At 40.0% G+C, this 15284-nt stretch overlaps 1 protein-coding gene across 1 annotated transcript in view; it reads right to left on the reverse strand.

The window, feature by feature from the left end:
- LOC107390359 (complement C3) overlaps positions 1 to 15284 on the reverse strand; it is a 78782-nt gene that overhangs the window by 54413 nt on the left and 9085 nt on the right. The window contains exons 5-17 of the mRNA XM_015967015.2: positions 13563 to 13651; positions 13411 to 13493; positions 11679 to 11772; positions 11505 to 11607; positions 10010 to 10130; positions 8012 to 8127; positions 7758 to 7916; positions 4895 to 4994; positions 4687 to 4781; positions 4396 to 4587; positions 4165 to 4320; positions 3509 to 3635; positions 1636 to 1710 (exon numbers count right to left, since the gene is read on the reverse strand). Of these exons, the coding sequence (XP_015822501.1) occupies positions 1636 to 1710; positions 3509 to 3635; positions 4165 to 4320; positions 4396 to 4587; positions 4687 to 4781; positions 4895 to 4994; positions 7758 to 7916; positions 8012 to 8127; positions 10010 to 10130; positions 11505 to 11607; positions 11679 to 11772; positions 13411 to 13493; positions 13563 to 13651 (1510 nt within the window). The remainder of the gene's footprint in view (positions 1 to 1635; positions 1711 to 3508; positions 3636 to 4164; positions 4321 to 4395; positions 4588 to 4686; positions 4782 to 4894; positions 4995 to 7757; positions 7917 to 8011; positions 8128 to 10009; positions 10131 to 11504; positions 11608 to 11678; positions 11773 to 13410; positions 13494 to 13562; positions 13652 to 15284) is intronic.

Here is a 15284-nt window from a genome sequence, read left to right on the forward strand (position 1 = left end):
TGTATAATCTGTTAAGTGTAGTTAAAAACATTTCTCGCACAATTTTACCATGACTGTATCATCTTGTGACATATTTCCTGTTCCTTTTCCGGTGTAGCAATCTTTACTAAAGACCTGCGCCATAACTGGCACATGCGGGCTGGATCCCCCTCCAATACAAAGAATAGGGGAGCCTCCTAGTGCAGTCTCAGGCAGTCTCAGATCAGATCAGGATGTTCTTCCGGAACCAGAAACTCTCCACAGTTCGTCTTTCTATTCTTTTTTTTTTTTTTTTTTTTTTTTTGTTTTGTTTTAGCTCACCATTGTGTGTTTGTTGAAGGGCAGCTGAGTACACCTCGTGGACATTTTCTATTATGGGGAACCGAAAATTTATGGAATGTGGCATTGAAGATTTGTAAACACTAGGATTTACAGAAAGTGTGCAATAATAGTTTATTCTAAATTAGGCAGGTGCATTAATTTGGGCACCACAAAAAAAATAAAAACTATTTGTTAGATCCTCCTTTTGCATAAATAACAGCCTCTAAATACTTCCTATAGCTTCTGGGTTATGGTTAAAGGTATTTTGGACCATTCTTCTTTACAAAACATCTCTGGTTCATTCAGGATTAAAGGCTTCTGAGCATGGACAGCTCTCTTTACCTCACACCGCAGATCTTCAATGATATTCAGGTGTGGGGACTGAAATGGCCATTCCAGAATGTTCTACTTGTTCCTCTGCATGAACGCCCTAGTAGATGTTGAGAAGTTTTTAGGGTCATTGTCTTGTTGAAAGATCCAGCCACAGTGTTTTGAGACCCCCATGATGCTACTCTTCAGAGAACATTCAGAGGAGGGAAACTTACAATTAGCCCCTTAAAAATTCTTTCTCATAACTGGATTCACCTGTGTATGGAGGTCAACGGTAACTGAGCTTACCAAACAAAATTTGAGTTCCAAAAATTTGTTCTAAAGGTTTTTGAATCAGTAAAATGACAACAATGCCCAAAGTTATGCAACTGCCTTATTTAGTTTAAACAATTATTGCACATATTCTGTAAGTCCTATAAACTTTGTTTCACTTCTCAGATATCACTGTGTGTCTCCTATATGATATATTTCATCAACATTTTTTTTTTCATAACAACCAACAATTTATACAGGGAAATTATGAAGATTAACAAGGCTGTCCAAACTTTTGCATCCCACTGCAGAATTGCACAAATCAAGTGGATATATTTTTTTATAGCATGGATTATTATGACCATAAACCAGCAAAGATAAGACTGAATTTATGCTTTTGAATTCATGAAATGAGCTTTGTTTTCCTTTTTATTTCCATGGCTTATTATCATTGGGTGTTGTTGGGGTAGAATACATACCGTTTTGACGAGCCGCTTCCCACTAAGTGTGTGTGCAGTTTGCATATGTGGGTGAATATTAGGCATGTTTTTGTAACAACTTTGTTGCTGGGAGTGCTCCTGGATCTGGTACCAGGTCCATTGGGTTCTATTTGTGTGACGCATAAGCATAGTGATGTGGCATTGCGGTTAACACATCTGAAAAACTGATGCAAAAATGTGCTTCACCGTGTCATGCAAGCTCCAAGGTCTGTAACAGACACAGTTAGAAGATTGACTAAATAGTGACTCTTACTCAGGGTGGCTCTGACTTCCATTATAGTGCCCGATCGTTTCTGTCTGCTTCCGCTGGAACTGGAGCAGTTTACATCTGGAAATGCAAAACAAACAAGTTCCACCAAATGTTACTGAACTGCATGGCATCAGTAAAATGAGCTCTAGGAAAACTTGTTAATTATTATAAATAATAGTAATGATGTACTCTAGGATTCTACAACCTCCTAAGGTTCCTCACAAAACATCCAGTCATTCACACGCACACGCGCGCGCACACACACACACACACACACACACACACACACACACACTGGAGTCAGAACCAGGAAAGGTGGAGTTGGGATGTAAAATACTTCACTAATATAGTTCATCCACAAATTCAGGATCACACTTGTTAAGTCTCCCGTTTTGGCTAGGAAATGGCCGTATCTGACTCTATCCCTGCTGTCTTCCCACATCAGTAGTTTCCCTGAAAGGATTCCTGTGTGAAGGTCATTCACGGAGAACACCCACCCCCTTTTCACAGAGACCTGAGAGAAGCTTCACTCCAGCGCTACCCCCCCCCCCCCCCCCCCCGGATTTTCAAAAATTGGATTTGTTCTGTTCAGACTGTCACAAAAAAATCAGATCTGATGCACTTTAGCCTGCAGTGTAGGCGTCACCTATCTCACCTCTTTTAGATGACTCAACAATATTAGCTGTGTTTTTCCTGTTATCTGGGAGCACCTTCTGGCCACCAAATGCCTCTCTCAGCCCCTCCCTGAAAACCTCACAACAGTCTTTGTTTTTCAGTTTCTACAATCTGGTCTTCTGTTCAGTTGTTGCTTTTTTCGTCTTCCATCCAACAGTAGCTGGCTCACTAAACTCTAGCCTTATGTCCTTCTAATTAAAACATCTATATAAGAGTTAGTGCACCTGTGTGCTCTTCCCTCCACTCATATTAGCTCCCCTATGTTCAGCCATTTCCATCTTTTTTGCGAAGTCAATCAACATCTGTCCTTCCTTGCTCCTATCCTAAATATCAAACCTGTCCATCACTTCCTCGTCACCTCTTTTCTCATCGCCAATAGGTCCGTTAAAGTCTAGACCAATATTCTCTCAACTCTTAGGACTCTATTTCTCTTTCCAACTACTGAACTACACCATTGTAGAATAACTTAAATCCTTCTCCTAAGCTTCTAGCCTTGCTATCTTTCCACCTGATCTCCTGAACCCATAGTATATCCACCTCTCCTATATTTTGATTTACCTGTCATAGTTCAAATATTCACACTCCCTTCAGTTCCACACTCTTGCCTTTCCTCTTCTCTTTCTGCCTGTGAACACTCCTTCTCCCCACCAACAATTCTCCAGTTTCCACCAGCACTAGGTCAACAGTTAGCCCAGACCTCAGTCGATCTGGTAAGAAATTCCTGTTTGCGAGTGACATGATTGATAAGTCAGATGCTCTTCTTGACACAAACCTCCGCATTTATCCAAACTTGGGACTGACACAAGAAATCCCTAACTTGTGACCTCACACTGTTGCATTCTTTATAATAAAACTATTGCGTTAGCTTATTTTTCCTCCATCATAATGACAACAAATATCATATATATCTTATTAAAATGATTTTTTAATTGCTTTATTAAATTCATTACATACTTTTTTCGAATAATGGTCAATTTCTTCTAGTTGTGTGTGTGTGTGTGTGTGTGTGTGTGTGTGTGTGTGTGTGTGTGTGTGTGTGTGTGTGTGTGTGTGTGTGTGTGTGTGTGTGCACAAAATCAATGAAAAACAAAATAAATCTAATGGACGAATTTGACAAATATTATTATAAATTTGTTTATATGCATTTCAATTAGCAGTTTTGCATTACTTAAGGAAAATCCATGTTAGGGAATATTATTACCATCTCTGTACGGTGTCCCAACATGGCTGGTTTGAAGCAAAAGTCCAGCATCATAGAACACATTTATGTTGTCCTTTCCTCCTCCTGCAGTGCAACCAGTGTCGTATTGCTCCACAACATCCCAAATCTAAACAGAACAAGTGAATCACCAGCAGTCATGCAGATGTTGTAGTCAAAGATAACACAAAAATGTGTGTGTTCCAACCAGGATTGCGCAACACTAATAAGAGCTGGCCTAATGTTTCTGCTCCTTGTTTTCTTTCTCTGTTGCACAGATTTCTGGAAAATGCTAAAAAGATCGAGTTTTCACAAGTCTTAGGAACACAAGGGTTTCTTTATTGCATAATATCATCAGTGATGTATCTCTGAATAAGTGTTGCAACATGTTGATCTTTTTCCAGTTGAGATCAAATTTACTTGATTCTTTTTTCTATTGATAATCATTTTTTAAGGGGCACCAAAACAAAAAAAATTAATTATAAAAAATAACGCTTCAGCCATTCAGGAAATAAACTTTAGGCACTGGTATTTACAAAACACCTTGTGGCTGCGTTCGTGACATAGTTAAAGAGGTTCATGTTATTCTCTAAAATATAATTCTGTAATTTTAAAGTGAAATTTTAACAATTAAAATGCTATTAAATGTTGGCTGGTACCTTTCTCTGTGTCAGACGGTTCTTGTTGTTCAACACATACACACTTTTGTCAACGGCAACCATTCCCACTGTTGACCCTGGATCTCCAGTGATCTTCATTCTAAAACGTTTGCGAGGTTCATAGGATGGTTGAGCATTTACCATTTCCAGCCTCAGCTAAAAAAGAAAAAGAAAGAAGATTTTAAAATGTGCACATCGGCCAGTTTTTGTTTATTTTACCAACTACCTCACCGTTCCCATGCAGGTGTCTTTCACGTCGACCCAAACAGAGTCTGAAACCAGTTCATTGGAAGTTGTGTGGTAGTAGGTTACAATGCGGAATGATGGCAGCATTTCTTTGGTGATTTTAACCATTCGGGTAAACTGTTTTTGATTGTTGCTTTTATATCGATCATGGCTTATCAGCATACCTCTGCTCAAGATCTGAAGAAACAAATTTAAAAATCAGCGCTCATCCTTTACAAGCACAACAAAACTCAGTCTTGCTGACAAATGGATATGCAATTATGAAATAATTCTAACCAGATATGTGACGTCAATTTCTCGATTTTCATGAGAGCCGAAGAAGAAGTCAACTTTCATGGTTTCTCCTATTACCACCTCATCTGTATTCACACCTTAGATAGCAATATGTAATCATGTGTACAGCATTAAGACATATTACAGTAATATCTCACCATTAGCATAATAAAGTAGTTGCATCATGATTTAGTTACAAGTCAATACTTACTCATATAAATGTACTGATTATTTGAAGATCTGTATGGGTACGCCTGCATTGAGGCTGTTGCTTGTTTGTCAGAATCTAGCTTGGCATCATTAGTCTTCACCTGTAATTACAGTGGCTTACAGTTAAAGGAAATTCAAGGGTTTTTTTTTTTTATGAGGATAAAAAAATTGTTTCTCATTGCAAAAGAGACAATAAGGTTTAAGCCATTCCTGGAATGTGAGAGCTACATAATAATCTTCCATACTGTCATGGTCCGTGGTGAGCTGCCTGCCTGTAACCCTGTTTTTCTTCTGAGCATTGTCCACAGGTGGGCGTGTCTGAGAGCCACCAGCTGCAGCTGATCCTGTCATCAAGGCCCAGGGGATTTAAGGAGCAGTGTGACACTTCACTATGCCGGATGATTACTCTGCTTGGGTAGCTCTAGCCTCTAACCTGTCTCGAACCAGTATCTCGTTCGAGTTAACCTGCTGCCTAAAAAGACCCTGAATGTCCTTCCCTGCTCTCCTTCAGGTTTCTCTCCACGTTCCATCATCTCCAGAACCAACCCGGACTGCTGCACTCCAGACCACACTGCCTCCTCCCCTGGCCGCCCGCTCTCAGCCGCTCACCTGCCCTCACCAACCTCCGCTCCTACATCCCCTCTGGATAAATCAGTTTTTTCGCCTTCTGGATCTCCTCTGCTCACCCGGACCTGACCAAAGCCCCCCCTTTTCATTCTACCGCTACCAAGAAACAGTGAGCTCCGTCTCAAGATAAAATCACCATAATTCCACCGGATATTCACTCTGTCTCCCTCCTCAGAACCTCCTCCTGGAACCCTGCTGCCAGTCCAGAGCATCTTTGGTTCCCGTCTCTCCTTTAGCTGTCACGAGCAGAACTCAGAAGACCCGTGATGACGCCAAACACAGTGAAAAGTAGATAAAAAGTCTTTATTAGATGTGGAGTTACCAGAGGAGGGCGAGGCTGGAAACAGAGTCGGAGGGGAGGAGTAAGTCAAAAACCAGATCGGACAAGCAGGTACAGGGAACAGGCTGGAGACGAGGTGGCAGACAGGTGAGGGTCGTGGTGGCAGGCAGAGTTCAAGGCAGGGGTCAGGAGTGAAAATGAGGTCTGGAGGCTGAGATCAGGCAGGGTAAAAGGCTGTAAGATTTACTAGCAAAGAGCGTTCAATAATCTGGCAATGGTTGGAGAGCAGGCTGGGAGTTAAATAGCAGAGAGAGCAGGTGTGTGGGACGAGCTGATTACAGGAACAGGTGAGATGAATGAAGTTGATTGTGGTTGCCAGGGAAACGGGGCTTGGCTGGAGCTTGATGAGGGGACCAGGTGTGCTGCATGAAGGCGGAAGGCTTGATGAGGAGGCAGAGGAGGGTAAAAGATTGGGAGTCATGACATTAGCTCCTCATTTAAAATAAAACCTTTTTACACACTTACCTGTTTCTGTGAGTGATTCTGCATGTCCTGGGTCAAGAAATTGCCACCCAACATGACACATACCAGAAGTTACTAATTTATCTGTGCAACTTAGAATTTGAAATTGTTATTGATGTTGGACTCCCGCTCCATGAACAAGCCCAGCGCCGCTCCTTTTGCGTTGGTTTCAGGACCTTGGAGGTCGTCACTCAGGCTGGCCTCTCCACCTCAGCCTGCTCTCCGTGCCCCAGCTGCAGGTCATCAGCTGACGAGAGCTGATGACTTAAAAGACAGCAGCTGCCAGACCTCTAGGAGAGCGAACTCGCCGTCAACAGCTTGAACCGAAGCTAGACAGTAGAGTCAGACAGATGTAAGGAGGGAGTTGAGGGTGAACTATTATTAAACTGTGGAACTGAAAGAAGGAATTCGAAGGTGATGTTGGCTGTGGGGGTCGTTTGGGTGGTTGGCCGACGGCCTGTTCGAGCCTGGTAAGACGACGGCTCAACTTCGCTCTGAGTTGACTTCGTTTTGCGGTGGTGAATGGGAAAGAAGGGAGCTGGAAAGGCTGGAGTGGACGATCTCTGTGGGGTAAGTATTCTTACAAGAATGTGTGTGTGTGTGTGTGTGTGTTCAGTGGGGTGGGCTGGTTAGGCTGTGTTGGTTGTTGTGGCAGCAATGCTCCTTTTTGGCGTCCAGCCTGCCTATTTCATAAAAGAAAGAAACCTCTGAGGAGAGAACCTCAGCTGAACATGCTGTTCGTCTCCCCTCGGTCCTCGATTACAAACGGTTTGAACAGAATTAAGAACTTTGTACTTTTAGTACTTTAGATAATATAGTTCTTTTGGTTAAATACTTTGGTTTAATAACCACTTTCGTTTGTGATCATCGGTGCATTTTGGTCTGCTCTTAGGGCTTGAATTTCAGTTATTGTAGCCATCTTCATCATTTTTATAGAGTAAAATTTCCGCTGCAGAGCTCGTTTTTTCTTTTTGGTAACTTAACTTAATGTAGCCGTTGAGTTTTGACTTCGTTTAAAGATATCTTCCTTTCGGCTTTGCATAGCTCCGGCTTGTATATATAAATAATTGTGCTTGTGTTTTCCTCCTGAGGTCCTTTTGCCTCAGGTGTTTTGAGTTCTTCCCCATCGTCTTCATGCACTTTTTGTTTAGAATAAGTAGAACCTCAGACCCCCGTTGTAATTTTCCATCCAGGACTGAGTTATTTTTACCTCTTGTTAATAAAAACACCTTTTTATTTAAAAACACCCTTTTTCACTCCAGTTTCACACAAATCTACAGCTGTAAAGGATTTACTCTAATCAAGCCAAACATCTTGTAAAAGTGCATAAAATATATAACTTTTAAACGAAGTCAAAAAGCGTAATGGTCTTTTAGCCATATGAAAAGTGGATGAAAAAAGCTGATACAGTTTCAATCACTGTTGGAAAACTTACTTTAAAAGTCAGGCTTTGTGAGCTTGCTACAGTATTCACACTGAACCTTGCTATGCCATTTGCTGTGGTGGTGTCGTAAAGTTTGTCTTCTTTGTCTTCAGGTTCAAGCACCATATCTATCTTCGATGCTGGACTGTCATCAGGATTGGTGACTTCAACCTGCCAACAAAGAAAATTGTAGAATGAAGAAAAGGATCGACAGCAAAGTGATCCTTTTCATGGCATTTTAGCGTGGACAGAAAGTTTTACTTTACCATAACATTAAAGGACATTCCCGGTTTGAAATATTTGGGTGTTTTTTTGAATGTGATGGTGTATGGAGATTTGACAATCTTGATGCCTCTCAACTCCGTCTCTACCAGTTCACCTCCTGTTTGGACCACCAAAGCAAAATTGTTTATTGAAATATTCAGCTTTAAGGTGATTTGATAATGCATCACTTCAAAATAAAACAACCAATTATATGGTTTTTCCATTTATTATACGCAGTACCAAGATTCAGTGCTAGGGACATTGCCATTTATTTAGTATGAATTATACTTGCAATGTTCCTAAACTATTTATTGTATTGTATGAACGATAGGTTGTGGAAAAGAGTTAGTCATTGACAGAAAACTTGTAAAATACATGTTTTTGTTGATGGATAAAAATGTACTTCATATTTAAGTATCAACAGCTACAATATTGTTAAATTAGAGTGTGGTGATGCTAATGAATTACTTTATACTTTAACTACAGAGGTGAGTACAACACTAATTTAAAGACAAACTAAAGCAGTGAAGAGCAAAGTACATTTCCTGTTGGCTGATCTTTTGTTTTTTATTTCTGAATTTAAAAAGTGACTGTTTTTGATAGACTAAACAGATGCAGTACAGATAGTGGTGTACTCACTCATCTCTAAAGGCTACACATAGAGTCATTCTCACCTACTTCCAGACAATGAGTCCCCTATTGTCCAAAAACAATCAATGGGAGTCTAAGAGGAGATAGATTTATTTTTGATCCTGTTCCATGGATTTCACATATGATGTCCGTGAATTTTAAAGAGACATTCTGATGCTAAGAAAGCCCTTTATTTTTATTTTTATTTTTTTGAATAGGCAGAAAAAGTTACTTAAGGTTTTGTGTAAGATGTAGTGGACTCCAACAGTTCATCAAATTTACATCATCAAAACAAGAGAAGAAGAGTTAGTTTAGCCAGTTTCGTAAACATCTTCCAGGATTAAAGAAGGCACACTAAACGTGGAGAAAACAACTATAAATCCAGCCAGTTGGTAAGTAGCCGATACGTCATAAATGCGACTTTTAATTTGTAGTAATTTTAATTATGAATTTTTACAACCAGATCTCAAACTACCTGACAGTCAAAACACACATAATTGTTTTACATTTAACTGAAGTACACCATATGTGTGATTCAGCACACAAGGCAAAGCAGACCAGAATTTTTTTTTCTCAGACATTGGACTCAAGAACAAACTGGAAGGGGAGGACACTAAAGGCTGCTTATACCACAAACACATGTCAGTATCCATCCATCCATTTTCCTACACTTATCCGGGGTCAGGTTGCAGTCATGTGGGCAGCAGCCCAGTGGCCCAGACTTCCCTCTCCCCAACCACTTGAATCAGCTCCTCCGAAGGAATCCTAAGGCATTCCCTGACCAGCCGAGAAACTTTGTCCCTCCAGCAAGTCCTGGGTCTTCCCTTGGGTTTCATTCCGGTTGGATGTGCCGGGAAAACCTCTCCAGGGAGGCATCCTAATCAGAAACCCGAGCTACCTCAACTGGCTTCTCTCGATATGGAGGAGCATCTAATCTACTCCGAGCCTTTCCCGGATGACCGAGCTTCTCACCCTATCTCTCATAGAGTCCACACACCCTGCAGAGAAACTTATTTTGGCCGCTTGTATCCGCAATCTCATTTTTTCAGTGACTACCCAAAGCACATGAATATAGGTGAGGATTGGAACGTAGATTGGCCGGTAAATCGAGAACTTTGCCTTTTGGCTCAGCTCTCTTTACCACGACAGAGCAGCAGACAACACCTTGGCTGTGCCTAGAAATTTTCTACTACACATACTCTACATACACGTAATATTTCTAGAAAACATTGAAAAACCAAAAGTATAATATTTCTTGAAGGTTCATATTGGAGAATAATAACAAATCCAGGCGAAGCAACAGTGTCTGTTAGCTATGTACCCTTTATACCTGAAGGACAGGTCTGTAGTTTGAACAATGTCTTTCTTACCACTTTTTGTCAGCACGCTAGCGGCTACATATATGGATTTGCCCTCCAGAGCAAGAATGTCTCCAAAGGTGCTTGTGATGTAATTTTTCCTCAGTGTGACCTCTCCTCGACCATGCTCGATCTGTTGAAATATCAATAAATCAATAAGAAATTGTCTTATTTAAATATATAAATCACTGTAATATTAAAAAAATGATTAATGTGTCTCAAAAAAGCACATATGTTTTACTTTTTCACTGGAGCAAGGGCGAATATGCAGTCTCCTGGTCTGCAGCTGTGTACTATTGTGGAATTCACACAAGGGGAAGCGGGGTTTGACCGAATCGAAGCATCTTATTTCTGGTTTGAAGGAATGGCTCGCGAAAATAAAATGTGAGGTCAATGTGAATAAAATGTGTATGAGTTCAGCCCTTCATAAGGCCATACAAATTCAATTTGAGCAAACTTTAAAGGACATACTCTTCAGTACACCAATCAAGTAATGTGCTCACCAAATTTTCTGTAGCAATGCTATGATAACTTGCATCAGTTTGTCAGATTTGAGTTCAGACATGCAATACTCAACCAAGTAAGACGAGACCATCTGACAAGGTGAATGTACTGACTGTTAAGTTTCACCTACAGATCCTTTCGAAAACCATTAGCCAACAACTTGCGATGTCAAACTTCATAAAGCTTGTCATTTTTGTTCACCTAATATTTTTGTTTTGTGATCAATTCTATTCATATATTTTACTTTTTATCTACCTCACAGTCTTTTCCTGTTGAAAGCAGAGAAGAAAATAACCTGCATTCCTTTTTATAAAAAAAAAAGTTTTTTACCCTGTCCTGTATTCCAATTCATAGCATTTTTTTGTGTGTGCGTGTGTGGTAGAAGTATCGGTATAGGTAATCGGTATCGGCAAGTACTCAGGTCCAAGTATCGGTATCGTATCGGTTTGGAAAAAAGTGGTATCCTTGCATCTCTACTTACAGTTGTATTTTTAAGCTTTATAACTAAATACAGCCTAACAAGTTAGGATCTTTTATTTTTTTAATGTGCTGCCTCAGGGTAAATCCATAACTGAAATACAAAAGCTGTTGTATTTGTATTTAGTCCCATCTAAATTCAAGCTGCAGCCATCATCAGTTTCTTCTGGCTTAAACCTCCACATTAAATTCTTACATCTATTTCTTTTATTCACATCTATGATCCACACCCTCTAAAAGGGGAATATTGAATTGTGTGCATGATATCACACATTTGTCCCAAGTCCCCAAAACCCAAATAATTATCAATGAATGGAACTTGCCAAATCATGCCACAATTTAAAGGTGGTCTAAAATAAAGATGGGATGAACACGTCTTTAGTGAAGGTATATTTAATATACGTCCTAACTGTATTTATCTAATTTGTTTAATTTTATTTTTTGGCAAAGCAGCATATTTGGGGGATTACAAAACTAAGGCCCAACTTTCAGCTGAGAGATGTATTGTGGGAATACATTTGCTCACCGGGACTCTCTGAAGGGAGTTTGCAAAGCTCTTTTTGGAGTCCCCCTGGATGAGCCCAAAAACCACGTAGGCTGTTCCATCCACCTCTTTACCAAACATATACCTGGAAGCACATGATTACTGTCAACACGTCACCAAGAAAATCAAGACAATATGAATTCTGTGTTATCTTACTTAGCTGTGATAGTGAAGGTAAGCTCATTGCTGTTCATGTAAAAGAATGGGGTCTGAGGTGGAGGTGTAATTTTTACCTCAAAGCTGGGAAGTACTGTGAAACAAAAACCATTTTAACTGCTATTTCAACTACTGTGGACATTTTAAAATCAACTGGAATAAAAAAGGACCAGAAAAATAAATAACACACAATTAATTGAAAAGCCCACCCAGGTAACTTCATGCTCAGAACACTCATAGATTTTTTATTTGAAAGTCAATCTGAAATAAATACTAAAAACTTTAACTATACAGTATAACTGGGTTATCGGATTATAACGCAATTGTTTTTCTCAAGGAAACTTACCCACAGCTTCAGTTTCTTTTCCAACAATTTCAAAAAACCAAATGCTAAATCTGGAGGCAGCTTTACTGAGGAGTAAGTGGAGTGAAATGTTGCAAATCAGGGACATAAAGAGCTCCACCTATCTGTTTCTCACAAAAATCACTGAAGTAATGTTAAGCTTCACCAAAAAGGAAAACCAGCATAAAACAAGGTGGATTCTTCACCTTGGCTAAATGATGGATGTAGAAAAGAGATAAACTACTTTAAAATCATTGAAAACTCAATTCCATACATTTCCAATGTATGCCGATGATGCTGTCATCATTACTAGTGCAAAAATACTCAGGAGGCTGCTTCCATTCTCACTTAATCTTACCTAAAACTAAACAACTAAAACAGTCTGTATGATGTTCACAAAGCAACCAGTAAACATCAAACATTTGGGTATATATTTGGGAGAAGAATAAAAACGTATCCATTCTCTTGTTCTTTTTTTTTTACACAGTTTAATAAAAAAGTAGTTTTTTTACCTGACATGTTTCAGCTAGTATCTCTAGCCATCATCAGAAATCGCCGGTGTTGGTGGCGTCACTTTCTTTTATGCACGAGCAGCAGAGGATGGTGTCATGCTTTGCCCACATCCTTCTGGCTGATGACACAGTCCGATGCGTGGTCCATTGTGAATACACCATCGTCTCTGTTCATGGTTTACTGTCCAGGGCTCCTTATTTCTATGGCTTCCTTTATCCATCTTTTGTATTTTTGTTGTCTCTTGAGCAGTGGTCTGTTACAGCAGATTTCTTTAGTGTACTTTCTGCTTCTTGTGTGTCTTCGACTTGTTTCCCTCTCGCAGTTTCTATGAGGTTCTATTTTTCGTGTGTTAAGTTGGCGTCCGGTTTCTCCTATGTATGTTTAATTGCAGAGTTTGCATGGTATTTCATATATTACTCCACATTTTATATCTGTTGATATCTTTTCCTTTGGGTGTACTAATGTATGATAAAAGGAAGTGATGCCACCAACACTAGTGATCTAGCTAGAGATGCTAGCTGAAACACGTCAGGTAAAAAACATTTTTTACTAAACTGTGTAAAAAAAAAAGAACAAGAAAATGGATGACAAAGATAAACACGGAGTGAATGTACAAAAGAGAACAAAAATTGTTTGGGTATGAAAAGTAATCTGCATGTCTGTGATGGGTTCCTTTGGTAATTACTGTTCTGCTCTTTCTTATAATTTTGTGTGACCTGCCAAGGCAATGCAGATGTAAATTAGCATTGGTGATATAATCCAGCATATTTAGGTGTTTCGGTTCTTCAATAGATGTTCATTTATGAGCATGGTCCCTACCAAATGAATGAATGCGTTTTCTTAACAGGTGGCTTCAAAATGTTTGAGTAGACTTACCGTATTCTTTGACCTCAAACTCTGCCGTAAAGGCCTCCTGTGTGTTACTGCCAATTTTTGCCACCACTTTCCACTGTCCGAAACTGCACAAAAACAATATTTCTAATCACATCTACCCTTTAGGGGATTTATCATGTTGGGAAATTGTTTACCTGACAACATTAGGAAGTTTGTATTTTCTTGAGTGCATCGGTGTAGTCGTTGAAACAGTCTCAGACTGTATTATGATGCCATCAGGCGTCTAAAAATAAAATATAAATTTAAAAAACTTCCTAGCTTTATTTCACAATGTTTCCTTTCTTATCTTGAAAATGAAGCTCCTGTGTGGCATGTTGCTCATAACTTTGAACAGAACCAGCTGATTAGGTGGATATTGTTGTCACACCCTAAAGTTAATTATTTTTAAAAACTTTTATTGGTGTGTGAAGTAAGAGTGAACTCCTGTGGTCAAATTTGGGTACTGCAGTCCCTGTTTCAAAACCAATGACTGTAAAAAAAATATGTATGAACCCTTCGTGACATTACCATAGGTTTCTGAGGCTTCAACTTGAAACCTGGTGGGCGGTTGCAATCACCACCATTTTGGCCATATCACATGTCTAGACAAACCTGGACAATACAAAAATGGGCACAGAGGTTGGAGCTGAGAGTGGAATTTTGAGGACCTCATCCCACCTTTGCTCCCAACTACAAGCTAAACTGAGCTAACTGAAGCTAACGTAAGTTTGCTGGTGGTTTTGGCCAGAAAAATGTTAGGGACTCTAACGTGAAGCATGCATCATCTCACTGAGCTTCAGAGTTTTTGTGGTCTCCCTCAGAGAGCTCCACAGGCGAGAAGAACAGCCCCAAAAAGCAAAGATTGAAGCAGGGCGCCACGTTTAGCCTCTGCAGTGTTCAGAGATCTGCGGGGCCATAGGCTCTGCTGTGGTCAAAGCCCCCGCCACAGGAGCGAACCAGGGAGCCAGTCCTATTAACGCATCTTATTTCAGCCCATTTCTGACCAATCAGCAATAAATACACAGCATTTTCCTCCATTCAACCAGCAATATAAAGAACAGATTTATAATTTTACCTACTGATAAAAATGAAGCAGATACTTTTTGCATGGTCTGTTAGTGATATCAATACCACAGTTTGCCATCTTTGTCCAGTAATTCCACGATGAACATGAACACACAGAGGACACAACTACAGTTCAGAGAGTCAAAATGGACAATCATTTTTAACAAGAGGTCGAGGCTGAGGCATTCCCTGAACCTAGCCGCTAGCGCTGACGCTCATGCCACCTGCCAATCAAATCTAAATATTCATAATTTCAAGCACTGAATTACGTCCAAACGGAAGAGTTAGAAAACATTTGCTCCCCTCAGAGTTGTCATGACTAAAACTACACCTATTAAACTTAAAGGGACTTTACGGAGTTTTGAATTTTTATGCTCGTGATTGCCTCCTCAGGCCAAAAGCGTAATGGCAGCTTCAATAGTAGGCTCGTGCATGAGCCGCGCATGCTGTACGTGCATACTCCTTAACGAAAACAACAGCTAAGACAGTCCCTTGTGTGTGTGTGTGTGTGTGTGTGTGTGTGTGTGTGTGTGTGTGTGTGTGTGTGTGTGTGTGTGTGTGTGTGACCCAGAGGACAGAGGACAGGAGAACGTGCAGCTAATTAATTAAATAATTTGGTTCTGTACCTTTCTCTTCAGCACAGCCGACAAAGTGAAAAGTTGAACCCACATCTTTTTTATCGGTGAATTCAATGCCATTCGGCGAGTCTCTAATAAAAGTTTGGGCATCTTACTGTAAAAATTATACCATTAATGTCAAAAAGAACCTCTAAATAAACTGCGTTCACATCCAGAATCAAACCGAGGTCTCCT

Source organism: Nothobranchius furzeri, chromosome 4 (genome assembly GCF_043380555.1).
Source record: "Nothobranchius furzeri strain GRZ-AD chromosome 4, NfurGRZ-RIMD1, whole genome shotgun sequence".
Taxonomy (NCBI): Eukaryota; Metazoa; Chordata; class Actinopteri; order Cyprinodontiformes; family Nothobranchiidae; genus Nothobranchius; species Nothobranchius furzeri.